Source organism: Diospyros lotus, chromosome 5 (assembly GCF_014633365.1).
Source record: "Diospyros lotus cultivar Yz01 chromosome 5, ASM1463336v1, whole genome shotgun sequence".
NCBI lineage: Eukaryota > Viridiplantae > Streptophyta > Magnoliopsida > Ericales > Ebenaceae > Diospyros > Diospyros lotus.
This window is the reverse complement of record NC_068342.1, coordinates 20,306,091-20,333,630: the sequence shown is the minus strand read 5'-3', so window position 1 is coordinate 20,333,630 and position 27,540 is coordinate 20,306,091. Positions and strand designations below refer to the sequence as shown.

Here is a 27,540-nt window from a genome sequence, read left to right as displayed (position 1 = left end):
GGTGCATGCTATTTAAGTTTGGAACTTGCCGTCTGTGATTGTGTTCTTTTTATTTCAAATTGCTTATATCTGCAGTTTGGCAAGGACAAAGCTAGAGCAACATATGGAGTGCTTCCTGCTGCAAATGTACCTCCACCATATGCCCTTGCATCAGTATCAGCCTTGCAGTTTGATCACTGTGGACACAGATTTGCAACTGCTGCATTAGATGGAACTGTATGCACCTGGCAGCTTGAGGTGGGGGGGAGGAGTAACATCTGTCCAACAGAATCATCTCTCTGCTTTAACAACCATGCACTGTATGTACTATATCTTAGTTAATTTGAATAAATTTTATTTCATGGAAGTAATTTTTTAAATATAGTTCATTAGATGTAGGAGGTACTTGTGTGCCATACGGCAAGTTTGGCTAACATATTTCAGGCTCAATATTAAGACTGAACTTCATGAGTTAATACTGGTTATTTCACTTGCTTTTTTTAGCCATTTGCATCATTTAAACTAGAAGAGACGTACCTGAGTTTCTTTCCTCATTCCGTTCATGCTTTTAGGGTTCAAGGTTTGGTTAAGATTCATCTTTTTTTTTTTTTGGGGGGGGGGCACTAAAGATATTTAATGGACCATTAAAATGAATAAATTTGATAGCTTTTTTTCTTTTCTCATTGCAATTTGATAGTTTTGCAATTTCAGGAGGAGAAATAAAAATTTGCATAACCATTTAACTAATGAGCACCTCATCCCTGACATGAGAATGGAATATAATTAGGGATGACCAATTTAATATTAGACAATCAAGGGGGAAAATGGGGATAGCAGTCCACTTCTACTAAGTATGATGAGAAGAATAAATTCATATTTCTGTTTGTTTCTGTACCTCAATTCCTAGATAATGCACTTGTAGATAAGAGTTATATTCTCTTTTTATATCTGGATTATTATCCACTGAAATTAATCCCAAAAATGAGTGATACATAAATAGTCTCATGCTGTAATCAATAATCTTCTGGAACATGTTACGTGGAAAGCAGTATCAAGCAAGTTGTACCATTAATGTTTTGTATATAAAACCAACAGTCACTGAATTTATGTTCTATATTGTTTTGGGCTAAATTTCCTTGTTTGTGTTGTTTTAACGTGTCATACATGTAATCCACTGCTACTAAATTTCTAATTAGTTGCAAATCCATTTGTAACATTTGTTGCAGGGATGTCACTTATGTTACTGCCAGTGGATCAATCATTGCTGCTGCAGGGTATAGCTCCAATGGTGTTAATGTGGTTATTTGGGATACACTTGCTCCACCCACTACCTCTAGAGCTTCCATCATGTGTCATGAAGGTCTGTATCTGTGTAAACTGTCAGCTGCAGTTGTGATAACAGTTGTATTTTGTTCTATAAGTTGCATGGTTTGAAGTCATTTTTTCAATTGTCAAATGGAAAAAAGGCGTCAACCCTTTTGGTTTTGAAACAAAGAACTGGTTTTGGTGGTATAATGCCTTTTGTTCATTTTTTCTTTTTTCTTTTGGTTCACATTCACATTTCATTGTGGTTCTGGGAATCTGATGTCATGTAGTTGTCCTATCAAATCTATGACAATCTGATCTAGGTTCTGTCATGTAAGAGAAAGGGAATTGGTTGGTCAAAGGAACTATAAGCTAAAATAGAGGTGGAATTTCTTTTTTTTTCTTTTCTGCCTTTTTTCCTTTTGGGGAATTGATTTGAATATTGAAAGCATCAATTGCATTGTTCTTTTTGCTTTCGCAACCATTTGGCCATCATTATTGGTATGGTTAAGGTAATCCTTATTGCCTTTGCTTTTAGCCCTCGGCCATGTTGAGTTTGTCATTTATATATGTAAATGCAGGAGGTGCCCGCTCTCTTTCTGTTTTTGATAATGACATTGGAAGTGGTTCTGTTTCTCCATTCATTGTGACTGGTGGAAAAGGTGGCGATGTTGGACTTCATGATTTCCGTTACATAGCTACTGGAAGGACAAAGCGGCACAAGCATTTTGCTAGTGGTAAAGTGGATAGCAATTCATCTTTGACTGCTGACATGCAGAACCGAACTGGGGACCAAAATCGAGATGGGATGCTCTGGTACATACCAAAGGCTCACTTAGGTAATGAAACACTGAGAAATGGCACAATCCTCGAATCTGTTTCCTTAATGGATCTGGTCAGGGGAGAACCAACAAAGGACAATTATGGTTATTTTCTGTGGAATTGTTGTTAGATACAATTAAATTTATTAATAATGTTTAAATTGATCTTGTTGAAGGGAGTGTCACCAAAATATCTACCATCCCAAATTCCAGCTTATTCTTGACGGGAAGCAAAGATGGAGATGTTAAACTCTGGGATGCAAAAACAGCCAAGTTGGTACATCATTGGCCGAAATTGCACGAAAGACATACCTTTCTGCAACCCAGCTCACGAGTTTTTGGTGGAGTAGTTCGGGTAATCTATCTTACTGGTCACCAAGTTCCACTCTGCATCCTATTATTTTTGAATAATTAACTACAATCAGAACTAAACAAGCAAATTATATCGAATTTCTGCAGGCTGCCGTAACTGATATTCAAGTGATTTCTGGTGGTTTTCTGACATGTGGCGGGGATGGGTCTGTAAAGCTGGTCCAGCTTAAAGGTCTTCAATAGAAAATCCTAGCAAGAAAAAGTGAAGTTTCACCCGAGCTAACTGAGAATTCAACTGAAGCAATAGAACTACTTTTCTCAGGAACCATTCAACAAAAAATAGGTTGATTTCACGGTCCATATTTTCCCAAAGCCAACGCATTGTCATTGACATTGTTGTCTGCTTAACGAGGGAGGGGAGACTGGTATTCCTCTTCAGCTTAAAGGCTTTTCTTATGGGCATTAGAAAACTCTACTTCTGCCATCTTTTGTATAGTCAAGAAGCAGGAGCCAGTATTCAGTGTTCTTCAAGTCACACCACGCGTTATTCTCTGCTTGAAGTGTGGATGGATTTTTAAGAAGCTAGCGTTACCAGCCCCATCAGTAGTCTTCTGCACCAAACTCAGCCATGGAAATACATTCCATTAGAAGTCAAATGATTTATTTCTATAGAGAAGGGAAGCTCTGACTAGGTTTCTCGTTCTTCAAGCTTTTTGCGTCGATTCCTAGTTTGAGTCAGAGCTCTCGGGGGCTACATGTTTAATTGCTTCTTGTGTCATTACTGTGACTCATCTTCTACCCAATCTTGTGAATGTCTTATTCTTGCAGGCATAGGGTACCACTTTCCAGGTTCTTTTTACCCTTTGGCTTAATTCGTTTTTAAACAGCAGCAGTCCGCAGTGTATTTTTAGACAGCGAAATAATTCGCTAAAGAGCCGAGCGAAAATGTAGTTTGTATTTGCTCAACGTCTTAGTGTACAGATTGAAAACAGTTCGAAGTTTTAAAAGTAAGTGTGATTACTTGCTGCGTGTGTTTTTTGACCTCTACGTGTGCCTTCTGCTTTGCATCTCGTGGGTTCGCTTGTGCTTCTTGTTTTCCAGGTTCTAGAGGGTTGAACTTTGAAGAATGCCAGCTCTTGGTTGGTGGATCGACACGTACATGTGTATATTTGAAGTCATGAATTTTTATGGTGTTGTAATGACGAATATATTACAGTAATTCATTCAAGATTTCAAGGTACCAAAACTCGTTTCCTTTAAAAGTTTGTTTATCCCAAAATACAACGTAAAAGGATCCAAATAAGTTTCTAAGATGCTATAGAATAAAAAATAATGTTTCTTAGGGAATGTATAATTTTTGACAACAAATCTAAACACAGAATTAGTAGTAAACATAAGAAGTTTTATATTTTAATTTTATAATAAAAAAATATAAAAAAACTTAATTTTTATATGCATACAAATTATGAAGTTTTATGTAAAAAGGTAAAAGAAAAAAAAAAGAAAGAGAAATCATATGAATTTTTGAGTGTTTTGATTTAATAATAAATTAATTTATTTATAGGTAAAGTTGTAACTCTTTATTAAAGGTATAACCATTTATATGTGTTATAATTTTTCACAAAATGTTACAATTAATTCTTATGTGTTATAACTTTTTATCAAAAGATATATCCTTTTATCAAAGATTAGAATCACTTAAATAAAATTTAAAATAAATAAGACATAATTACGACTTCTAATTTCTTAACTTGAATATTTTCTCAAACCATTAAATGGTTACAACCACTCATTTGAAAATCTCTCCAACATGAACAAGGGTCACCTTGTGCTCAACACTCTGGGGGCTTTGGTCCACTGATTCAGCCAGCAATCTGTGGGGCGTGGGGCGGTGGTGGAGCTTTACGTGGCACATCTCCGCTGGTCAAACATTATTTGGGCTAATAATATTTTTTCAACTCAAAAAAATGGAAATTGCTCTATTAGTGTCTGTGGACACGTGGCTTTGGCCATAACATTTATCTCTTCCAGGATTCTGAAATAGATGTCACCGCGGAAACACGTTGATTGGTTAGCTTTTATTTAATTTGTTACTTGTTAACATAAGTTTCTTACGCCCTCTTACTAGGAATTTTTTATACTCATTTGATGATAAGGTTGACCTCGTCACCCATTTGAATCCAATCTTGGATGGCTTGTTTAAAACGCTTGATAGAGTACTATTATTATTATTATTAGATATATTACTTATTTGGAAAAAAAAAAAAAAGGGTAGCTGCTGTTTGGTAACAGGTTCCACCAATGGAATGATATTTGAGATCTTGCTAGCCCATGAAAACCAATTTGGGCTGGATATCTAAAGCTATATATATATAAATATATATAGCGTGTTACTAATTATTGCTTGGAATTGGAACACCCCCTAGTTGGCAGCGCCCTTTTCAGATGAGATGTCATATATGCCTTAATTCATTTGATTGGGATGTCTCTTTCATGGAGTTTATTTTCTATTATTACAATAAATGCAAAAATGAAAAATTTTCGATCTACTAGTGCCTTCAAAGTCAAGACGAGACGAGAGGACACAAAACTGCAGAGGGCAGGCACTCTGTTTTATCTCTGTGATTGATTCTCTTCTTTGATTTGAGCAATGTGGTGCCCATTCCTACAATTTAATCAAATTGTGACATGAACCTTTGCTAATTTTCATGGAACAGAGGCCCTTTACTATATTCAAAATTCCTGTCAAATTGGGTCGATACCCGCAAAAAGTTTAGGACAAAAATATTTATTAACAGCATAAAATATCTAAATTACTCTTGCGTTACTTTTCACAATCCCTATAATTTGAAACCAAATACAAGACGTAATGTTAAACATTTTTGTCAAATCCACAATTGTTTTTGACCCAAAAATAACTATGCTTTTATCAAAATGCTACAGCAAAAATACTTTTCGAGATTTTTTTTTTTTTTTCTTCTTTTTGGACGAAGGCATGGAATGGAATGGAATGGACCCCCTCACTTTGGCACCCCAGCCGGGCCAACCTTCCAAGGACTGAGTGGTCGATGTGCTAGACGACACCGTTTGCAAGAAAAAGTAAACCGGCTGCCAGGGTTGGGTTGGATTACCAAACGCCGTCGTTTTCGCAGCCTAAAGACATAGCACAAACCGACGAGAATGGAAATGATAACTGAAAGAGAGAGAGAGAGAGAGAGAGGATTGAGGGCTTTGGAACTCAAAACAACTGTAACTCTTCTTCACTCAGACTCGAATTGGATGAAAATTGGACTCCCATCAGATCCAAACCTCTCTTTCTCTCATTCAATTCGGTTCTTCAGTTGCCTTCTCTCTCTCTCTCTCTCACACACACACACAGGTGTCGCCTCTCTTTCTCTTGTTATGTATTTATGATATGTTTGTTACTGACTATGCTAGTATCCGAACTATTTTGTGTTTAATTTCCCCCCATTCTGTCCCCTTCTTGTTCTACTTTTGTTTGGGTTGTCGTCTGACTATCTTCAGATGTTATGGTGAGTTCAATGGATGATGCTGTGCTTTGTTGGTATTGAAGGTGCTTGGTATTTCTTTGGTCAATTCTAAAGCTTTGGCTGGTTTCAATCATCTCAATGATTCAGAGAATCTTGCTCTCTGTTCCCACAAATTTTGAGCATGAAATATTGAATAAGGGGCCCCGGGGGGGGGGGGGGGGGGGGGGGGGGGGTTGACCTGATTTCTTTTTTGGATCAGGTGTTCTTAGGCTGCTTATCTTACAGGAAATTTGATCTAACTATGAACTGCATTTCTTTTTTCGTTTTCCTTTTCTGGTGCGTGAAAGACTAACAGAAACAGCATTAAAGGTGATCTGGTTTGATCTGATTTGCCGGTTGGCTCAGTGTCTCTTCATGCATGCATCTACATGTCAATGTAAAATCTACCATCTTTAGCCAGCGGCCTGTTTGGAAAGCTTTGGGTTGGCTTTGCTGAATGATTTGCCTAGGTACCTCTGAATCAGTTTCAATCTCGATCCTATATATGAATAACTTTTCCAGAATGATTGATGGTCCTTGGTAGATCCCCCAACACACAGCTTCAGATTAGTAGTTCCTCAAGCTTCCCAAATATACTTCGTGTTCAACTTCATTTTGCGGAGTAGTCTACCAAACCCTGCAGATCTATTGTGCCCTTTAAAGATCCCATTAGAGCTCAGCATAATCTTACCTGCATTGAGAAAAATTACATTTGATTAGTTTTGGAGCTTTACCACCAGTGCAGTCAGTTTAGTGGTTTGGAATCTCTGCTCTCTCAGAAGCATAGTGGATTGCTTGAGAGCTACTAGTTTGACTGGTGCTGTCACCATTTTCTTAAACCTTTTGGTTTTTGTCAGTCTATAGTTGGCTGATAATTGTAAAAAAATGGTGCTCCAAGTTATATCCTTTTGAGATGCAGCTTGATCACTGAATTGGTATTGAACCAATCAGTAAATTTCCCTTTTGGGAGGTCATGAGTTTGAATTATGGAAACAGCCTTTTTGCAAAGCAAAGGTAGGGATGCATATACACAAATATGACCTTCCCTGACCTGCACAAAGCGAGCAGTCTTGTGCACTGGCGATTCCCTTTTTCTTTCTTTTTAAACAATGTACTGTAGTAGCACCTCTGGGTTCTTAATAGGAGCCTATATTGGTATGTTCAGAATAGTTTATTGAATCAAGTGAAATATTGAACTTCACGCTTTGCCACATTCTAATTTATATTCATGGGAAGGCAGAAGATCTCTCTATCTGCTACTTTTCAGATTCCTCATATTTTATGTTAAATTCTTCTTCAACTTGCATTGTCATGAACCTTTCTAAGGAATTCTTTTTTCATCCAGTAGAGTGCATCAAAGAATGAGTGAATAATGGCTGCAGCTGAGGCGAGGGTTGCTTGGCAGAGAACAGCTAATCGTTGCTTTGTTCAAGAAGATGCTAAAAGAGCTCCAAAATTAGCTAGCTGTCCCTCAACATCTTCAACATCCAAACAGGTTGATGCAGGATCTGCAGATACAACTGATGGCCATGGCAATCCAAATTTAGGATTCATGCCTCATAAGTGGAACCATTGTTATTCCAATCAACCCCCTGAATCAAGATGGTGGCTGCAACTGCAACATAATTATGGATATCAAAAGACTTCCACACATGAACAGTCAAATATCTTGGAGGCAGAGATGGAAGGTTCTAGAGCTGATGTTTCAAAACCAATCTATGAAGCTGAAGAAATTATTGCAAAAGATGGACCTGACAGAAACATGAATGATGAGCCCTCCTTTGGTACTTACTATGGGACCTCTGCAGTTTGTATGAAGAAAGATTCTGCAGTTGAAAAACAGGATCTCAAGAATTTATGTAGTAGGAGTGCCCAAGAACTTCTTAAATCTATTAACATGGAAGAATCTTACGAGTTATTGGAGCTGGATCCTCTTGGTTGCTCAGTTTCCAAGCAAGCAAATGAGTTTAGTTTCGATTCTGATTCCCCTTGGATTGGGAGTGGAAAAACAGTGCCATGGTGGCGTGTGGCAGATAGAGATGAATTAGCTTCCTTAGTTGCACAGAGATCAGTTAACCTTATTGAGAACTGTGATCTTCCGCAGCCTCAAAAGACACATGTCAAGACAGACCCATATTCAAATCTTGGACACTTTGATAGGAATGGGATTTTCCCCCCATCTAAAGATTTGAAGGCACAAGCAAGTGTTCTATCCAGTCCAACTGTTAATAGGCAAGGTTGTTCCACCTTGGGAAGTGCATACAGAAAGCAGTGGGCCTCTTCTGAGGAGCAAATAAAGTATGGTTTCTCTAAGTTGAATAAGATAATTGTTTGTGTTATGCTTGTTTCCTTGGTTAATTTGTCTTTGACCATAATTGTCAATGGTGAAAGAGCATAGAATTTTCATCAACAACTTGGCATTTGCTTGACAACAAACTTCCGTATTTAGGGAAACCTACCTTTTGTTAGACCTTGAGAATTGAGAATACAGGTTCTATCTCAATTTTCTGTCTGAATCTAAACTTATGGAGTTACAGTTGTCGGATGAGTTCTCCCTATAGTTGAGGACACGGGAAATCCCCACCCCCTCCTTTTTCTTTTTCTTTTTTTTTTTTTTCTTCGTTTGGGTACTTAACTGAAAGTGGCTTCTGGTTTCACCATTTGGTAAGGGCCATTTCTATAATTTACCAAATGAGTGTAGGAATTGAGAAACTACTGAGTTGTGAATTCTCTGAGGTTGTTTTTGGTCTTGTTAATCAGGAGTTGGACCTCTGAAGTTAGAGGCATCAGCCATATAATAATCCATTGCAAACAAGCTTCTTTAGCGTTCTTCTAAAGCTGCCGCATCCTTTCCTTTGGTAATTTCTCTATATAATGTTGGGTTGGCAATTTGAGTCAGAAGTGTGTTATATGTTTATGTTGTCTTACAGAAACTCCTACTGTTAACCCCTACTGGGTTACTTGAGGTCCCAAAGCTGGGTATATGTGAAAAGTGCCACAACTTTCTTTCTGATTTTCTCTGATCCCCTACCCCCCAACCAAGTGGAGAGAGGGAAGAAGAGGCTTCTTCGATATCAAATGTGAACATAGTTGTATTTGAATTTTCTATGTTTCAAGACTTCTAACCTATTCTAAATTTGAATTTTTCTATTATATCCAAAACTTTCAATCTTATCCCGGTTGGTAATTTCTGAATGTCCGAAACAGGGACGATCCAACTTGCAAAGGTGTGGCTGAAACACATTTAGATGCCACTCCCAGCAAGGCTGAGCTACTAGAAGCACTCCGCCATTCTCAAACGCGTGCAAGGGAAGCCGAGATGGCAGCAAAGCAAGCCCATGCAGAAAAGGAGCACATTCTCAAGCTCTTTTTTAGGCAAGCCTCTCACCTATTTGCCTACAAGCAATGGTTCCAACTCTTGCAGCTTGAAAATCTCTACATTCAGCTGAAAAACAATAACCAGCCAATATCGACACTTTTTCCTGCGGTGCTACCATGGACAATTCACAAAACTAAGAAACTGCAGAAGAGCTGGCACAAGACAGCTAAAAGTAAACGAGGCAAGCGACGCAACATTAGTAAGTTTACTGTTGCTTTTGCATTAGGCTTCGGTCTTGTTGGGGCTGGGTTGCTCCTGGGATGGACTGTTGGATGGATGTTGCCCATCTTTTAAGGTGTGTAGTACTAGTGCTGTCGTGACCCAGATCTATATTTCCTGTTGTTTGAGAAGATTGGTTGTCACTAAAATTTGTGTATATATGCTCTATTATTTCATTAGCCTTGTACGTGACACTTAGATTCGTTAAGCTTTGTACAAGAATTTGGATAGGTCTGTATTTCCTGTAAACATGCTGTGTAATTGATGCGATTAAACCAAATGCTTCATCTCTGTAACCGCAAATTTTACTCAACTAGCCGGTTGAGACTTTTTTTTTTTTTTCAAAATGCTGGACATATTTGATTTTCATCATATCACAATAGAAGAGCATCCTGCCACATTGGAGTGACAAATGGTAAAGCTAAGGATAAAAATAAATTCTAAAATCTAACAATTCGTCCTTAAGCTACCAAAATAAAGTACTAAAGTTTGGTACTAAAAATAAGTAACAGATTAACAAAAAGCAAATTAAAATACGAATGAAATGACAGGGATATGGATGGATTAATCTGCCATGTGAACTCAAAACACATTGTTGCCAAAATAATTGTGTAGTGTAGTCGTCATCCTCCTTGCCGAGAAAGAGATTGTAGCTGTCGGCAGAGTAGTATTTGTAAAACAAGATATTCAGCTATAATAATTTTCTCATTAAAGAATGACAAATTTATACAGAGAGAGTGCTAGAATTGAATTCCTAAAATTATGTAACTACTCCTATAATTAAAGGAAATACAAAAGAAAAATATATACAAGAAATCAATTAACAATTATCATTCTGCAATTGTGTTATACGGATCCAAAATTTTAGGAATATTATTGATTTCTCAACTCTCCCCCTCAAGTTGGAGAGTGAATGTCCAGAACTCCCAACTTGACCAAGATTGCTGAAAACTTATTCTTTCCCAAAGGCTTAGTGAATATGCCTTCTAGTTGATTTGATGAAGCAACATACTTTGTAATGATCGAGCCTTCTTGTATCTTATCTCCAATAAAGTGGCATTTAGTATGTCACCTCAACAAGTCATTATACGGTCTCAAACAAGCTTCGTGACAGTGGTTTGCAAAGTTTATTGAAGTTATACAAACTGTTGGTTTTGTTCAGTCTAAAGCAGATTACTCACTTTTTACCAATAAAAAAGAAAGTCCTTTACAGCCCTTTTAATCTATGTGGACGATATTCTAATCACCGGTAATGATGATAAGGCCATTCAATCTCTCAAGCGCTTCTTACATACCAAGTTTCAAATTAAAGACCTTGGCAATCTCAAATGCTTTTTGGGAATTGAAGTATCACAATCAAAAAAAGGTTTATATATCTCTCAAAGGAAGTATTGCTTAGACATACTTCAAGATGACAGTGTACTGGGAGTAAAGCCTGTCACTTTCCCTATGGAACAAAATCTAAAGCTCTCTAATTTCAGTGATCCCCTTAATGACCCATCTCAATATAGAAGGTTGGTGGGTTGCTTAATTTATCTCACTATTACAAGACCCGACATCATTTATGTTGTGCATGTATTAAGCCGATTTTTGCATGAACCACGCAAACCTCACATAGATGCTGCACATAGGGTGTTGGGTTATCTCAAAAGTGCTCCAGGACATGGGTTGTTTTTCCTTACAGAGAATAAGTTAACTGCAAGCCTACTGTGACTCAGATTGGGGAGGATGCCCAACCACTAGAAGATCAACTACTGGATATTGTATTTTCTTGGGCAGTGCACTAATTTCCTGGAGAACCAAGAGGCAGAAGATAGTTTCATTATCTTTAGCAGAAGCTGAATACCGATCTATGGCAAGAACTTGCTATGAGATCTCTTGGTTAAAACCAACAACTAGTATAACTTTAGTAAACTTTGCAAACCACTATCGCGAAGCTTGTTTGAGACTGTATAATGACTTGTTGAGGCGACATACTAAATTCTCCCTCTGTCGCGGAAAACCAGGAGGAAGAGACATGTAAATTTCTTCATTAAGATCCCCATGAAGAAATGCATTATGCACATCTAGTTGATGAAGAGTCCAATTATTTGCAATGGAAATTGCAAGAAGACAACGAACTGTAAGCATTTTGGCCGTGGGAGAGAAAGTATCATGATAGTCAAGACCTTCGATTTGAGTGTACCATTTAGCCACCAAACGAGCTTTATAAGGCTCTATGGTGCCGTCGGAACGACGCTTGATTTTGTAAACCCACCTGCATCCAATGGGGTCCTTGCTGGGAGAAAGAGAAGTAAGAGTCCAAGTGCTGTTGGATTCTAAAGCATCTAGTTCAGCCTTCATAGCTTGCTACCAATTTGCATCACTAGTAGCAATTGAAAAAGTAGAGGGTTCCACATCTCTACTAATATTAGAAATAAAAGAAAAATGTGATGGTGAGCAACGTTTATAGGAAACAAAATTACAAAGGGGATACCATGCACCTTTAGTGTGATCGGACAACAAAGACGATGTACAATTGGTAAAGGGTAAGGTAATATGAGAACAAATGAAGTCTTTGAGGAGAACCGATGGAGTCTTATAGTGTTGAGATACCTGAAGAGGTGGGGCGTTAGACTCAATGGGAGACACATGCTCAGAAGAAGAGTTTTCCAAAGTGGATGGAACAAGAGCCAGTGAAGGGGAATCAATTGAGGCAGTATTGGCTTCGTCTGGTGGAGAAAGACCAATGTTCAAGTTTGAGGGAATTGGCAAGACAAGGCCAGAGGGAGTTGTGTTATTAGTTGGTATGGAGGAAGTGTCTTGGAAGGGAAAAATGTCCTCACGAAAGATAACATCTCTAGAAGTGAAAATTTTGTGGGTGTTAAGGTTATATAGCTTATAAGTCTTTTGGCCATTTGGGTAGCCTAAAAAAATGCACTTACGAGCCCGGGGATCAAATTTGGTAAAAGGTTGGACAAAAGTAGCAAAAGAAAGACAACCAAACACTCGTATATGTGAGTAAGAAGGTAACTTGGAATAGAGTTTTTCAAATGGTGATTTGTTAGAAAGGACTTTGGTGGGAAAACTATTAATCAAGTAAACAGTTATGAGAACGCATTCTCCCCAGAATGGAAGGGGAAGAAGAGCTTGAAATCTCAAAGCTCGAGCAGTGTTAAGAATATGACGATGCTTACGTTCCACAACATCATTTTGTTGTGGTGTGGAGACGCATGAATGCTGATAAACTATTCCATTTTCTCAAAAAAAAAAAAAAAAAATTGCATGGATGTGAATTCTCCCCCATTGTCTACTCGTATTTGTTGTTCTCTCCTATTGTACTGTGTTTGAATGTAGGCAAAAAAGGATTTAAGGTGACTTTGTGTTTCATGTTTGTGATGCATAAGAAAAACCCAAGTATATCGAGTAAAATCATCTACCACAGTAAGGAAATAACGTGCTTCAGTGAGAGATGTTGTTTTATATGGTCCCCAAATATCAATATGGAAAAGACAAAAAGGCTTAGTAGTATAAATGGAGGTTGTCCCAAAAGGTAAACGAGTCTTCTTGGCTAATGGACAAACATTGCATGCATTATTGAAATTACAAGGAGAGTTTAAGAAGGTTTTAGACAATACTTGTAATCTAAATGAAGACAAATGACCAAGACATTGATGCCAAGAATTGGTGGAGACAACACAACAAGATGGCTTGACAGAGGAAGATGACTGCTCCAAAGCTACAAGGTAATAAAGGCCACTTCGTTGTTCACCCAAACCAATTGTCGTCTTCGTAGCCAAATCCTGCAAAACACACCAAGAAGGATAAAAAGTGACAGAATAGTTTAAATCCCATGTAATTTTTCTCACAGATAGAAGATCAACTTTAAAGGTTGGCACACATAAAACATTTTTAAATGTATATTTGAACTTAATTGCAATTTTCCAACATAAGTGATTGGAGCCCTGTCATTACTAGGTAATAAAACTGGAGGCAACGATGTATTAGTGGCATTAGCGATCATTGATTGTGAAGAGGAAGTAATGTGATCTGTCGCGCCTCTGTCAACAATCCATTGTCTCTTGGATCCAAGAGATTTCAACAAACCTGTTGAAAGAGCAGTTGTGTTGGCTTGTGAAGTTTCTGGCTCAACCGCCTTTTCATTCATAACAAAAAAAATTTGTTGATATTGATCTTGCGAAAGGTTGGGCATAGCTGTTTGCAATTCTTGTATGGAGAGTCCAGTTTTCACATTATTAGTAGAGGAAGAGGTCAATTTTCTAGTGTTTTCACCCTTGGATCTATTGGATTTGTGAAGACGATGTCTGTCTAGATATTCGTGGATCTTATAACATGTCTCCTTAGTGTGATAATCTCGGCCACAGTGACTACAATGTAGTGGTTTGCGCCCTGGCTTTGTTGTATGTTGGTTTGCACCTTGGCTTTGGATAGCCATGGCTGCAACGTTCATGGTTCCTCGTGAAGTACTCAATTCACGTTGCTTCTCTTCTTGGGAGATCATCGAGTAAGCCTTTCGAAGATTTGGCAAATGTTGCATCAGTAGGATTTATCCACGTATGGCACCATATGATTCGTGCAAACCCATGAGAAATTGCATCAATGCATTTCTCTTTTCACGCTCCAAATGTATTTTCATAGCACCACAACTACAAGGAGATAAATCATTTTAAGAAGCTAACTCATCCTAGAGACCCTTCAATCTTGTGTAATAGACTGCAACAGACATTGTTTCTAGGCAGAGAGATGAGATGTCATGTTGTAGTTGAAAAATCCTTGGTGCATTGCTTTGGGCGAATCGCTCTTAAAGGTCTTGCCATACGTCTAATGCCATGGTTAAATATATGACGCTATTAGTGATCGTCGGCTCAAGGGAATTAAGAATCCATGATATGATCTTGTCATTACATCATTGCCACAGAGAATATTCATCTGGCTTGTTTTTGCAGAAGGGACTTTGACAGAACTATCAACAAAGCCTAGCTTGTTCTTCGCACTGAGAAAGATTCACATTGACCGAGACCACGTTGCATAGTTGTCTCCATTAAGAGGCTTGGAAACAAGAACCATCTCGAGATGATCCAAATGATGTATAAAAAAAGGATTTGATGCGTCACTGGAATTGAAGCTTGACCCACCAGCATTTCTTGGTAAAGTTTCTGTAACGTTATTCATGGTGGAGAAAAAATGGACTTAGAACTAAAACTTGCAAAAAGAAAGATTAAGGGCTAAGACAAAAAGGCTAGGAATTCCCAATGTTCTAATACCATGTAAAATAAGATATTCAGCCATAATAATTTTCTCATTGAAGAATGACATATTTATACAGAGAGAGTACTAGAATTAAGTTCCTAAAATTATGTAACTACTCCTATAATTAAAGGAAATACAAAAGGAAAATATACACGAGAAATCAATTAACAATTATCATTCTGCAATTGTGTTATACCAATCCAAAATTTTAGGAATATTATTGACTTCTCAATAGTATTTGCCATCTCCTTATAGATAATATGTGGAGAAATTGAACTTTTTGTGCTCTATACTTTTCTACAGCTGACGACATGTTAGATCCCTCTAGATGACTTGACAAACCAAACCACATCTTGCCCAGAAGAATCTTATCCCCACCTATGATAATTATGATTGAAAATTTTTGTTTATTTGGAATTGAATTTTTTTAATTTGACCGTGATTATAATTTTAAATTTGATTGTGATTATAATGTTATCAAATTCAATTTTATGTGAGATTTATCTCATTTGGAGGAATATCCTGATGTATTATCTCTGATCAGAACATAATTTTTTGTTTCATCCATAGATAATTTTAAGTTTATAAATAGATGTCCATGTCACATGAAATCAAACACAAAGTGTGTGTGTGTGTTAATATTACTTTTGTACTACCAATATTTAGTTAATGATATATTATTCTTTTTGCCCGTGATTTTTTCTGATTTGAGTTTTCCACGTTAAATTCTATATTCGTATGTGGTTGATTGATTTAATTGTTGGTTTATTTTCAATCTAATTTCGTAACAAAGTGGTATCAAAGCCGTTGAATCAAACCATCAACATCTGGAAAATCTCAATTGTTAATCTTCATCATCATCTTCCTAAACTAGGTTCCTAGTTTACCCAGCCACAACTGTCATTGTCATCGTCGCCATCAACATCGCCGTTGACCAAGCTCGCCACCGTCATCACCTGTGCCCACCACCATTATCGACTGCCTTTGCAACAACCACCTCTACCGTTCATCCTCACCATTGTGACCACTGATCAATAGCTAACACTGCTTATTGTTTTGCAACTTTTCGACACTGAAGCACCTTGTCATCGCATGCCAGCGCCGACCTCCTCCAACCACCACCGTCATTCTAATCGGGGCCTTCCTTATCATTGTTGTCTACCGCTTTCGTTAGCCATCACTCTAAGTCTGATCATCTTCTTCGTCGGCCGCATCTGCTGCTTGGTTGAATCGAGATCGTAGGTCTCCCTCTCACATTTGCCATCAATCGACTGTCGTACGTCGTCGTCGATTGCCTTCATCTTCATCTCTGCTGCCAACTGTTGGCCTTGCCACCGTCATTTGCTCCCATCATTGCCTACAAGCCTCAGCCATTAACAAACAGGTTCTTTTATTTTCCTCCATTGCTGAAGCTTCTCACCCATATCTCAATTTGGATTTGGTCTAACTCGATTGACCCACTGACCCAGATCTAGTAGATCTATCAGCCTAATTTTAGATCTATTTTTACCCAGATTTGGTATTTTTGATCCCGTTTTTACTTGGGTTTATTATTTAAATTATTTGATATTATTTAAGGATATCTAATGGCTTTGTTGAAGTACGATATTCCTTTATTGGATCAAAATATCAAATTTTCGCTGTGGCAAGTTAAGATGCGTGCAATTTTAGCACAGATGGATTTAGACGATGCACTTTTGGGTTTTGAAAAAATGTCACAATCATGGAGCATTGAAGAAAAACAGCATAAGGATCATAAGGCCTTGTTTCAAATACATCTGCATTTATCAAATCAAATTTTGTAGGATGTTTTAAAGAAAAAATCGTTGGCATTCTATGGTTGAAAGTAAAACAGTTGTGCATGACAAAGAGTTTAACCAGTAAGTTGCATCTAAAATAATGATTATATTCTCATCAAATAACTAAAGGCACGTCTATTGAGAGTCATTTAATAGTTTTTAAAGAAATTGTTTCTGATTTAGAATCCATGGAGGTTAAGTATGATGATGAGGATTTGCCTCTAATTTTGTTATATTTTCTACTGGCCTCGTATTCAACTTTTAGAGACACAATACTCTATAGTTGGGATACTCTAACCTTATATGAAGTTTATTATGCTTTATTCTCAAAAGAAAAAAATTGATAAACAATTATTGGGGACTTTTGAAAATTAGGAAGAGGGTCTATTGATTAGAGAGATAACATAAAAATTCTGGTGGTAGAGGGAAAAATAGATCTGAGTCTAGGAATAAAGAAAAAGTTTATAATTACTGTAAGAAGAAATGACACATAAAGAAAGAGTGTTATAAGCTATAGCATAAACATAAGAAACAAGAAACTGACTAGAAAAGAAAATAACCATAAACTTTAGGAGAAACCAATGTTGTTGAAAATAACAATACTGATGGAAAACTTATGGTGGTTACGAAATCTAGTGAAGATTGGATTCTCAACACAACATGCACATTTCATATGTCTCCTAATAGGGATTGGTTTTCGACATATAAAACTACGAATTCTGGTGATGTGTTGATGGGCAATAATTTTTCTTGTAAAATTGTTGGCATTGGAACTGTTGCCCAGAAAAAATACCCAAGAGGGGGTGAATTGGGTTTTCAAAAAAATTAATAATTTTAACTCTTTTGAAAACTCTTAAATTTGTTATCTTAATATGTGATAATTACAGTAAGATTAATAACAATGAAATCAGACAACCATAAGAAACAAGAGAAATTTATAGAGATTCGGCTCTAAATAGCCTAATCATTTCTCTCAAGACTTAGGTTGAGGTTCTACTAGGGAGAATCAACACTAGCAGAGACAATTACAAAACAAGTCACCAACGGTTGAGAATTCCACCAGCCAGCACACTTCCAGCACTTCGAACCTTCTTACTCATGTTTGAATGCTCTATCAAGTTTGTTCTCTTTTGAGCCTCCATACTTACCCTATATATATATACATATTCCAAACACACTAGCCATTAAAGAAAGGGAAAATATAAAATTTAAAATTTAAAAAAAGTTTAGGTTTTCTCAAACAATAAAAAAATATGTCTCACATTTAATTCAAAATAAATTTACTTTTTGCATGAGAAATCAAGATTTGAAAATTCAAATATAAACTTTTGAGACATAAATGATTAAAATAAGAAAACATATCTAAAAGCAATCTCCTTTAATTCAAAATAAATATACTTTTTGTATGAGTAAGAGAAAATATGTGTAAAAATAATTCTTCTTTAATTCAAGATTTAAAAATTCAAATATAAGCTTTTGAAACATAAATGATTAAAACAAGAAAACATGTCTAAAAGCAATTCTCCTTTAATTTAAAATAAATTTACTTTTTGTATGAGTAAGAGAAAACATGTCTCAAAATAATTCTTCTTTAATTCAAAATAAATTTACTTTATGAGTGAGTAAGAAATATATTTATCAAGATATGAAAATTTAAACATAAACTTTTGAGACATAAATGGTCAATACAAGGAAACATGTCTAAAGACAATCCACCTTTAATTCAAAATAAATTTATTCTTTATACCCATTTTTAATTCAAAATAATTTTGCATTTTACATGAATAAAAAATACATTTATATCATAAACATATTTTTATTATCATCAAAATCATATTTGTTTACCTTTGAGGTTAACAAGAACTATTAAAATTAAGATGTTCGATAATATTGTTCAAACTTTAACTGATGCCAGACATGTTCCCGATCTTAAAAGAAATCTTATTTCACTGAGTACTCTTGATTTGAATGAGTACAAATTCATTGGTAAATGTGAAATTATTAGTGTAACACCTAGAAAGATCGGGTTGTTTTGAGAATGATAAATTTGAGAAAAATGAGTTTCATGGAAGATTAGTATCTAAAACGCTCAAAAAATTGACCGAATCGATTGCAGGGTATATCCTAGAGTTTAAATACCTACGAAAAAGGGTACAAGGTCGACGAACATCTCAAGAAATGATTTTTAGCATCGAAAGAAATAAGATCTGAAACAATTTTCGGTACAGTTTTGGTTCAGGCTGAAAAATTTAATTGATGTAAAGGACTTCCGAAAAGTCAATGAAACACTCAAAGGTTTCAATTTTTGCGTAATGAACAACATTTAAGTGATTTCAGGATGAAACAATGGGGTTTCACAATCAAAGCATACTTCTGAACCAAAATATAATTTCTTAAAATTGCCCGAGGAAGGTTGAAATGACTTTATTTTTGAATCTTCGGAGGTCAAATGACAAGTTTAGAATGTGAGGGTCTCAATGGAAATTTTGAAAAGCCCAGGGGCTTTGTGGAAAAGGCTGAAATGGAAATTTTAAAACTTGAGAGGAGCAAAAGTGAAATTTCTCAAAAACTTGGACAGCCATGGCCGACCAAGCTGCCGACTACACCACCCATCTTCGATTTCGATCGCAGAGACTCGAGGGAGTGGGCTGAGGGCCTTAGGGGTAGGCCTAGGCCGTTCCTTGACCAACAATCGATCGTGTCGACTATAGATATGGCCAAAATTTCAGCCAAAAAGACAATCAATCGTGTTGACTACAGATATGGCCGAAATTTCGGCCGAAAAATGGCCAAAATTTTGGGCCTCTATAATCAGGTTTTAGGGGCTTTCATTGAGGTTTTTGGATTGATCTAGGGTGTTGAGCCAACTTGCTCATATTAATTAAGTTTTGATGATTAACAAAAATATTCTTATGATATAAATGTATTTCTTTTTCATATAAAAAAAATAAATTTATTTTGAATTAAAAATGGGTACAAAAAGTAAATTTATTTTGAATTAAAGATGGATTATCTTTAAACATATTTCCTTTTTTGATCATTTATGTCTCAAAAGTTTATGTTTGAATTTTCATTTATTGATAAATGCTTTTATTACTTATGCAAAAAATATATTTATTTTGAATTAAAAGAGAATTACTTTTAGACATGTTTTCTCTTTCTCATACAAAAAGAAATTTATTTTGAATTAAAGAGAATTGGTTTTAGACATGTTTTCTCTTACTCATACAAAAAGTAAATTTATTTTGAATTAAAGGAGATTGCTTTTAGACATATTTTCTTGTTTTAATGATTTATGTATCAAAAGCTTATATTTGAATTTTCAAATTTTGATTTCTCACGCAAAAAAGTAAATTTATTTTGAATTAAAGGTGAAACATGTTTTCTTATTGTTTGAGAAATTCTAAATATTTTTTGAATTTCAAACTTCATATTAACATTTTCTTTAGTGGCTAAAACGCTTATAAATACTCCCCCTAAACCCATTTTCTGCGTATCCATTGCACATATTACACATTCAAAGCTCCTAAAAGCTCTCAAACTAATTTTCAAGCATTCCAAAGCTCTCAAAGATACATTGTTCATCTAGCGAAGAGTTACAAGGCAAGAGGAGAAAAGTTCTTCAATTCTTCTACGACAAATCTGAACTTCTCCATTTGAGGTTACAAATTTATTTATTTATTTAAATATTATTGCCTTGTATAATTTATTTTTAATTATCTATTTGTGTCCAAGTGTGGATAAATTATTTGTAAACATTTAAATTATTATTGAGGATTGTATAAGTTTCCTAGATCCGTTAAAATCTAGGTGAATCTAGTTTTCAAGGTAAGTTAGGGAGAAAACCTTAGTGCAGTGATTGCCTAGAACCCATTGTAATATAGGTGTGTATCTAGTTTCCAAGGTGAGATAGTATGGAAACCTTGGTGATTTTGATTTAGTGGAACCCCAAAGGTGGTTAGACCTTAGGAGAGTGGACTAAGTGTATGTGAAGATACTAAACCACTATAAATTGTCTTGTGCCTCGTTGTATTTATTTTTGTTATATATTGTGGCTTACATTTATTATTAATCTCAAATATAATTTATTATATTTTATCAGATATATATTTTTCAATAAAATCATTAATAAAAAATATTTATTAAAATTGAAAAAAAAAATTAATCACTCTATTCACCTCCCCTCTTGAGTGGCCATACCCTAAGAGACCAACATAGGGCAAGTAGAAGCGTTTATGGCCTTGGATTAAACGAGATTAGACGTTTGGAAGCTCAGTTTCGAGTATAAATAAGGGTCGAAGGGGTCAAGGGTTTTCAAAAATTAAAACTCAAATTTCTCTCATTTGGGTTGAATCGAGAGTAAAGGATAAGGGGATTTTGTTCCTTGAAGGTTGGGGAGTGTTTCTGGAGGTTTTGGAGAGCTTTTGCATAGGTTTGGTTAGGTTTCGAGGGTCGTCAGAAAAACAAGGTGGATGCATTAGCCGAGAGTTTATACCTCCGGTTGGACCACTTTTGGCTATCTTTTCAAGCATCCAAGCCCACCATCTTAATCGACTAAAGGAGTAGAACAAGCTAGGAAAAGAAGCCAGCATCGCCGGTGTGCTGGAACCGGAGAAGACGACTGGCACGTGGGTTGCATGCGCCAGTCCTCACTCGCATCTCACTTGCGTAGCGCATGAGGGCACGTGCCAAGCAGGTATTTTATGATTTTTTTTAATTTTTAGAAATTTATTTTAGGATTTTTGGTGCAAAAATATTTGAAAAATGTTTGACTCGATATTTATTTTGGAATATTAGATAAGAAAATTGGAGAAAAATAGAGAAAAAATAAGGAAAAAATTGTGAAAAATTAGGGTTTGATATTTATTTGAATAAATAAGATGAATAGGGTGCTTTGTGGCTCAAGATTTAGTGTTGTGCAACTTTTGAGGCTTTGCATGCAAACCGATGCTGTGCATGCTTTTTGAGGTGTTTCGAATCTAGTTTGAAAGGTGAGTGATTTTTCCCGAAAACTCTGAAAATAATCTACCTTAGGAGATAATTACTTTTGTGGGGACGTGTGACCTAATGGTCACTCCTCCTTCCCCTCCTCCTCCTCCTCCTCCACTTATGGTGAGGGTGGTTGTCTCCTTGTTTTGAGAGACTTGCTAGTTGGAGGGGTAGGCACTTCTTTTTCTACTTGAGAAGGAACTAGGGTTATTGTTTGTGGTTTGAGATTCCTCGCTCCAAATGGTCCTTCCTCATAAAGTCCCTACCTGACATTCCTAATCCACTTGGGTGTTAGCAACCTAGCTAGTGGCATAGGGCACAAAGCCACCAGGTGTGCCATTGTTGCTTCGTAAAAAGTTCAGAAGGTCTTTGCTTTGGGCAAGTTACTAAGACAAGCATCTCGATTTTCATCCCAACCCTATTCTTTGGGGGTGTTCCACAAAGGAGGAAGCTTTACCATGAACCATTTTATCTTGAAGTCCTCTACCTTCTTGAGGACATTCATGAACAATTGTTTACTACTATGTACTTTTTGAAGTGCAAAAAGTATGTCAAGTTTTCCATTACCTTGGGTAGAAAAAGCAACTGAATAACTCAAAGGTCACCACCATTCCTCATTCGTGGCAAAGTATTGAGAAACTCACATGTTGCCACCAACCAATGGGATGAAGTTAAGCTGGCACCATCTTGGTGTGGCAAATGATGGCAATCCCAAAATTTGAAAGGGCAAAACGCAATCCCATCTTAAGGCTATCTTTGTGCATTATTATCCACCACTCTTTTACTTGAGCGGTGCACGCCTCCATCCTATGTGCAAGTCTTACCACTTAACCAAGAGGAATTTTGTATTTGGTCTTTACTATCCCCACATTCTTGACCCTGAGATAAAGTCATGTCCTCAAGCAAAGGAAGGTTGTTGGATCGCTACAAGTTTGAATGCTCTTGTGATTTAGAAAAATTTGTAAAAAACTTTTAAAATGGCATTTTTATAACTTGTTTGGGGCAAAGCTCTATTGTCATACAGGACGTGGGTTTGCGTTGTTATGGACAACATATTTTCTTGTGTGGGACGAAAACTTTGGTTTCTCCAGTACAACAGTTGCAAGTTTGCACAGAGTCATCTCAGACAATACTTCGAGAGTATGTGAGACTAGGTCAACCCTTTCTTTTTCTTTTATACACTAGTCCTCGGGAGGCAAATTGGAACCAAGAAAGTCAAACGACACTTTACCTAGGCCATTGGATCTGATACACTTCATAACATTGTTTCGAATAATTTTGTCACATTACGCTGAATAACCCACCTTATGAAAATATAGGCTATTAGGCATTCACCTATTTCATACCATTGTCCCAGATAATATCACATCATTGTCCCAAACTACACGTCCTCTCACCCAGAAAAACATTTAAAATAACATGCTCTTATCCTTAACTTGCATTCAAGGCAAAGAGTAAGGAGTTATTGTTGTGTCCCGGATAACGTTCTTCCAAACTAGAATATTTACTGTGCCAAATTTTTTAACCATGCCATATAATGGGCAAATAAACTAGCCTTGTGAGGCTTGAAAACCTTGTCTAGTTTAAAGACTTGGCACAAGCATGACCCTATCTTTAGGCCAAACGATCCAGCACCAAGTACAAGACCATTGTAATACCCGAGAAATTCTAAGGGACTCAAGGGTAATTTATCTTGGGGTAAAAATGGAATTTAAGGATAAATTGAGGATATAATAGTAATTTATTACCGTATCCGTATGGATGATCGAATCGACTATCGGGAGTGCCCTAGAGCCGAGATGCCAAAAGAAAATGATCTGGCATTAGCGAGCACCCCGAGATAGGATTTATGGTGCAGAAAGAAATCAGATTGGGAATAATTTCGGTACAGCAAAATAACAGTTACCAATTAGGCTGCAATACCGAATTGTTATAGACGACTTCTTGGAAGTCAACGGAAGCTTGAGAAGGCTTCGGTTTTTCATAAGGAACAACCCTTCAGTGGTTTCAGGAAGAAACGAAAGGGTTTGAGGTCAAAACGAAAATTCGGGCCTAACTACAGTTTTTAAAAATTGCTAGAGGGAGGCCGAAACAATATTTTTTCGGAATCCTCAAGGTCAAATGAATGTTTTATGACTTGAGGGACTCAATGACAATATTGAAAAGTTCAGGGGTTAAGTGAAATGGGCTAAAGTGATAATGGCCAAAACTTTGAAGGGCTAAGTGCAAAATTCGAAAGTTAGGCATAGGCAATCTGACCAGCACATGGCCAGTCGGCCATGGTCGATTCTAGCCATAGGGATGGCACGAGGGAAGGCCAGGGACCAACTTTTGTAAAGGCAAGGGGTGATAAAAGCCATCGTAGTGGCCTGAAAAAGCAAAACAATCGATCAAGAATTCGGCCGAATGGTCGATACCTGCAAATCGCTTTTAGTGGTCGAGTAAGGTCGATTTTGGGGCTATCTAAGGTAGGTATATGCTGTAAAGGCCATGGACTATCCGATCTCAGGCATTTGAAGCATTAAAGATGCTTATAAATAGCGCACGAAGTGGCCAAAAATTTAGAAGTTTAAACCTTCAAATCGAGGGTGAAAACGAACAAATTGGGAGTTCAAATCATAGGGATTTTGTTGCCCATGAGTAGTAGTGTTATTCTGGAGAATTTCAAGGGTTTTGGGTGAGGTTTGAAGGCCGATCGAGGCTTCGCCAGAATCTGGAACGGATCGCCTGACCGAGGCTTCGAGCCTCCGGTTGAGGTTCTTTCGACCATCCTTTCGAGCAGCAAGTAGGCCCATCAAGATCGACTCATCAAGAGGAAGAAGGAGGTGGAGAAAACCAGCATCGTCGGCTAACCAGCGCCGGAGAAGACGACCGACGCGTGAGGTACACGCGTCAGAGTTCACTCGCTCTCCCACTCTCGGCGAGTGTGGGAGCGTGGCTGGCTGAAAAATTTTGGAAAAATTTTGTAAAATCTTGATAAATTGAGATCTTGAAGTATATGCAATTAGTTTTCAAGTTGGGCTTTCGGTTGTCTCGGTTTTAGCACCAAAGAGCCTCGTTTTGGGTGAAAACGCAACATCCGGGTAAGTCCAGTATTTTTTCCTTAAATTTTATAACCTATAATGAATTGTTGTGAAATTTGATTTGAGAAAATAGTCTCGAGGTATTTATTGGAATTTTTGGAAAGGAAAAATAAAAGAAAATGAAGGAAAAATGAAATAAATGGAATGTTGAGGATATTTAGTGATTAAATATTTTTTTATGATTGAGGTGATCTAGATGATGTGATTGGTGCAACTTTTGAGAGTTGGCACGAGAATCGAGGTCGGGCACGCATATCGAGGTGATGCGCGCTTTTTGAGGTATCTTGGTCTTTAGGGCAAAGGTGAGTAATTTTATCCTAAACATGGTTTTGTGAGTGTTCTACCGAAAAACTTGGTTTTAAAATATGAGTTTTTTCTATCCTACATGATATGATTGTTTATTATATGAAAGATATGATTGCTTATATATGCATAATATTTACAAAGGATATGATTCATTTTGTCATATTGCATGGAAAGTCGTGATAATTGCATGGCACGATATTATTGTCACGTTGATATTTGTGCATGGGAATGGGATGTCGCCCCCAGAGTGTAGCCGTAATTCTCCAAGGGTGTTGAGAAAATAACGTTAGGTTTATCCTGCAGAGGTTCGGGATTTGCCTAGGATTCCTAGTCGGGCTTGCGGACCAGGAAAGTTACACTAAGGGAAAATGTTGTTCATGTTATTGCATCATGCATTCGTATATATGTTTTGGACCCTCACTAGAAGTTTCATCTTCTAATGGGTTATGCCCCTAAAACATTCAACGTTCCAATTTAGACTTGCAGTTCAGCAAGGAGCAGGTTAGGATATGATGACATGTGATAGCGTGGCCAATGGATTCAGCGAGCTGACTCGGATATGTTCTAGCTGATGCTTTATTGATGTTTAGCCTTGTTAGAATATTATGGAATTTCCATGTATTTATGTATTTCAATATTGAGGATATGATGTTAATTATGGTACGAATTCTTATGTTATAAATAAAGTGATTTGATTATGTACCATATCAGGTTTTGATTATCGCTTCCGCATTTTTAATGATTTGCTGAGGGTTTTGTTTGGGACTCGGTACTTAAGGTTTAAGTTATGTACCGAGAAAGAAAGAAAAAAATAATTTATGTATATTTTGGGCCCCAGCATAGTGACACGCTCAGTAAGAGAAAAGTGGGGTGTTACAACCATAGCCTCATTGTTTGGCACAAGGTGCCAAAACATTGCCATCCTTGTGCCATGTTCCATTCAACATAAGGACACTCTCCCAGGAAAGGGTGTCAAAAGGCTATTTCCTAGGGTAATTTCTCTTATATTAGAATAATGCCTTAATGGGAAACTTCGGTCTAATCCATGCTTAACCCATTAGGCTAAATTATTCTCCATGCATGGCTAGGGAGATTGTGCCATGTGCCCAACCATTTGTCCTTATCCCCCTTAGCTTGGGGTATAACTAGGGATTAACCTCCCATTCTCCCTCCAAAACTTTTGGGGGGATTTGGTCCTTGATCTAAATTTTTGTTGAGCTAAATTGCTCTAATCAACCTATTGTGTATTTTGATGTTTAACAAAACATAATTTTAGTAAAACTATTTTTTAGTATATTTAAATCCCTAATGAATTTTTGATATGTCTTATGGTGGATAACATATTTTTTAAGTATTATAGTATTTTGTGCATCACAATAAACCAAGAAATGGTATTTGTTTTAAATGGAAAATTAACGCATTATAAGAGAACATATAAGAAAATATTTTTATTTTGGAAAACTATCTCTCAGTATTTTAATAGTTAATATTCATTGTTATTAAAATAATTTTTAATGAGTTTTTTAAGAAATAGAAAGTATGTATTTTGGAGGTGATAAAATAACTAAATCTCGAGTTTGTACTAAAATCAAAATTTTATTTTTTTATTATTATAGATTTTGATTTTTTAGATATTTTTATTGAATCTAAATGGGGGTATTTTCTTATTTACATTTACTTATTAAAGTAAATATAAATATGTTGTAATGTATTTATGCTATAGTTTGTATCATCAAGCAAATCTAATTTTTCTAAAAATCTGGACTGAGAGTCGACTCCCGATGAGAGATAGTTGACTGTGTGTTATGCATAGTCAAGGTACCCGATAGCAAATTTTGGTCATTCGAATGGGAGTCGACTGTAGGCCAATGAGAGTCGATTGTCGTCTTCAAAAGTCGACTGTCGGGTTCGAGAGTCGACTATAGGTGTTGCGGAGTCAACTGTCAGTTAGAACAATCAACTACCAGACTCCAACGGTCAAATTTTTATAGCCGTTACAGATCCGTTGGAAGCTCAAGTATATATATCTTCAAGAGATTTCTAAAGAAGGCTAATGCACTATCAAAATCTATCATTCTAAAGCACACCCAATCTCTCAAACACTCACGAAAAGCAATCCAAGGCCTAAGCATTAAAGATATATCTTTGGAGCCCAAGGCAAAGAAGATATTCTTTCCAGTGTGATAAAAATTGTATCATTATATTTGTTTATTTGCCTTGTATATTTTCATTGTACTTATGTCCATATTTGTCCAAGATTGTTGGACTTAGGATTGCATTATAATCACTTTAATTGTGGATTGTGAGTGGCCTCCTAGAGCCCAAGTAATCTAGGTGTTTTGTTGTAATAGTTTTCGGGGCAAGTTAAGGGAAAAACCTCGGTGTTGTGTAAAAGTTTCCTGTGTAAACTTGTTGGAAAACCTAGGTGTAGTTATAGTGAAACGTTAAGTGTCAGGTTGACTTTGAGAGAGTAGACGTAGGTGTTGGAGACACCGAACCACTATATATCTTGTGTTAATATTGTGTTTGTTTGTATATTTATATTGCTATCACTCTCAAACAACATAT

At 36.6% G+C, this 27,540-nt stretch overlaps 2 protein-coding genes across 6 annotated transcripts in view; both read left to right on the top strand.

Annotated features, from left to right (window-relative positions):
* The window catches only part of LOC127801585 (uncharacterized), a 52,519-nt gene extending 49,057 nt beyond the window's left edge, over positions 1 to 3,462 (top strand). For all 3 annotated transcript variants that reach the window (XM_052336832.1, XM_052336831.1, XM_052336833.1), the window contains exons 12-16: positions 76 to 299; positions 1,206 to 1,339; positions 1,866 to 2,123; positions 2,282 to 2,460; positions 2,565 to 3,462. In XM_052336832.1, the coding sequence (XP_052192792.1) occupies positions 76 to 299; positions 1,206 to 1,339; positions 1,866 to 2,123; positions 2,282 to 2,460; positions 2,565 to 2,660 (891 nt within the window). In that variant the 3' untranslated portion in view covers positions 2,661 to 3,462. The remainder of the gene's footprint in view (positions 1 to 75; positions 300 to 1,205; positions 1,340 to 1,865; positions 2,124 to 2,281; positions 2,461 to 2,564) is intronic.
* Positions 3,463 to 5,625: 2,163 nt separating this feature from the next.
* Positions 5,626 to 9,858, top strand: LOC127802740 (uncharacterized). 3 transcript variants are annotated; one of them, XM_052338744.1, is made up of 3 exons: positions 5,626 to 5,796; positions 7,296 to 8,245; positions 9,155 to 9,858. In XM_052338744.1, the coding sequence occupies exons 2-3, from the start codon at positions 7,320 to 7,322 to the stop codon at positions 9,618 to 9,620; spliced, it is 1,392 nt and encodes a 463-aa protein (XP_052194704.1). In that variant the 5' UTR covers positions 5,626 to 5,796; positions 7,296 to 7,319; the 3' UTR covers positions 9,621 to 9,858. The 3 variants fall into 3 exon arrangements, with proteins under 3 accessions (XP_052194704.1, XP_052194705.1, XP_052194706.1); XM_052338745.1 differs by having other exon boundaries at positions 5,630 to 5,796; positions 7,293 to 8,245; XM_052338746.1 differs by lacking the exon at positions 5,626 to 5,796 and adding an exon at positions 6,164 to 6,417.
* The last annotated feature ends 17,682 nt before the right edge of the window (positions 9,859 to 27,540 follow it).

Coding starts and splice junctions, on each gene's coding strand:
- LOC127802740 (XM_052338744.1), top strand. CDS start 7,320: ATGGCTGCAGCTGAGGCGAGGGTTGCTTGGCAGAGAACAGCTAATCGT. Junction 8,246..9,154: donor TCTTCTGAGGAGCAAATAAA/GTATGGTTTCTC, acceptor TGTCCGAAACAG/GGACGATCCAACTTGCAAAG.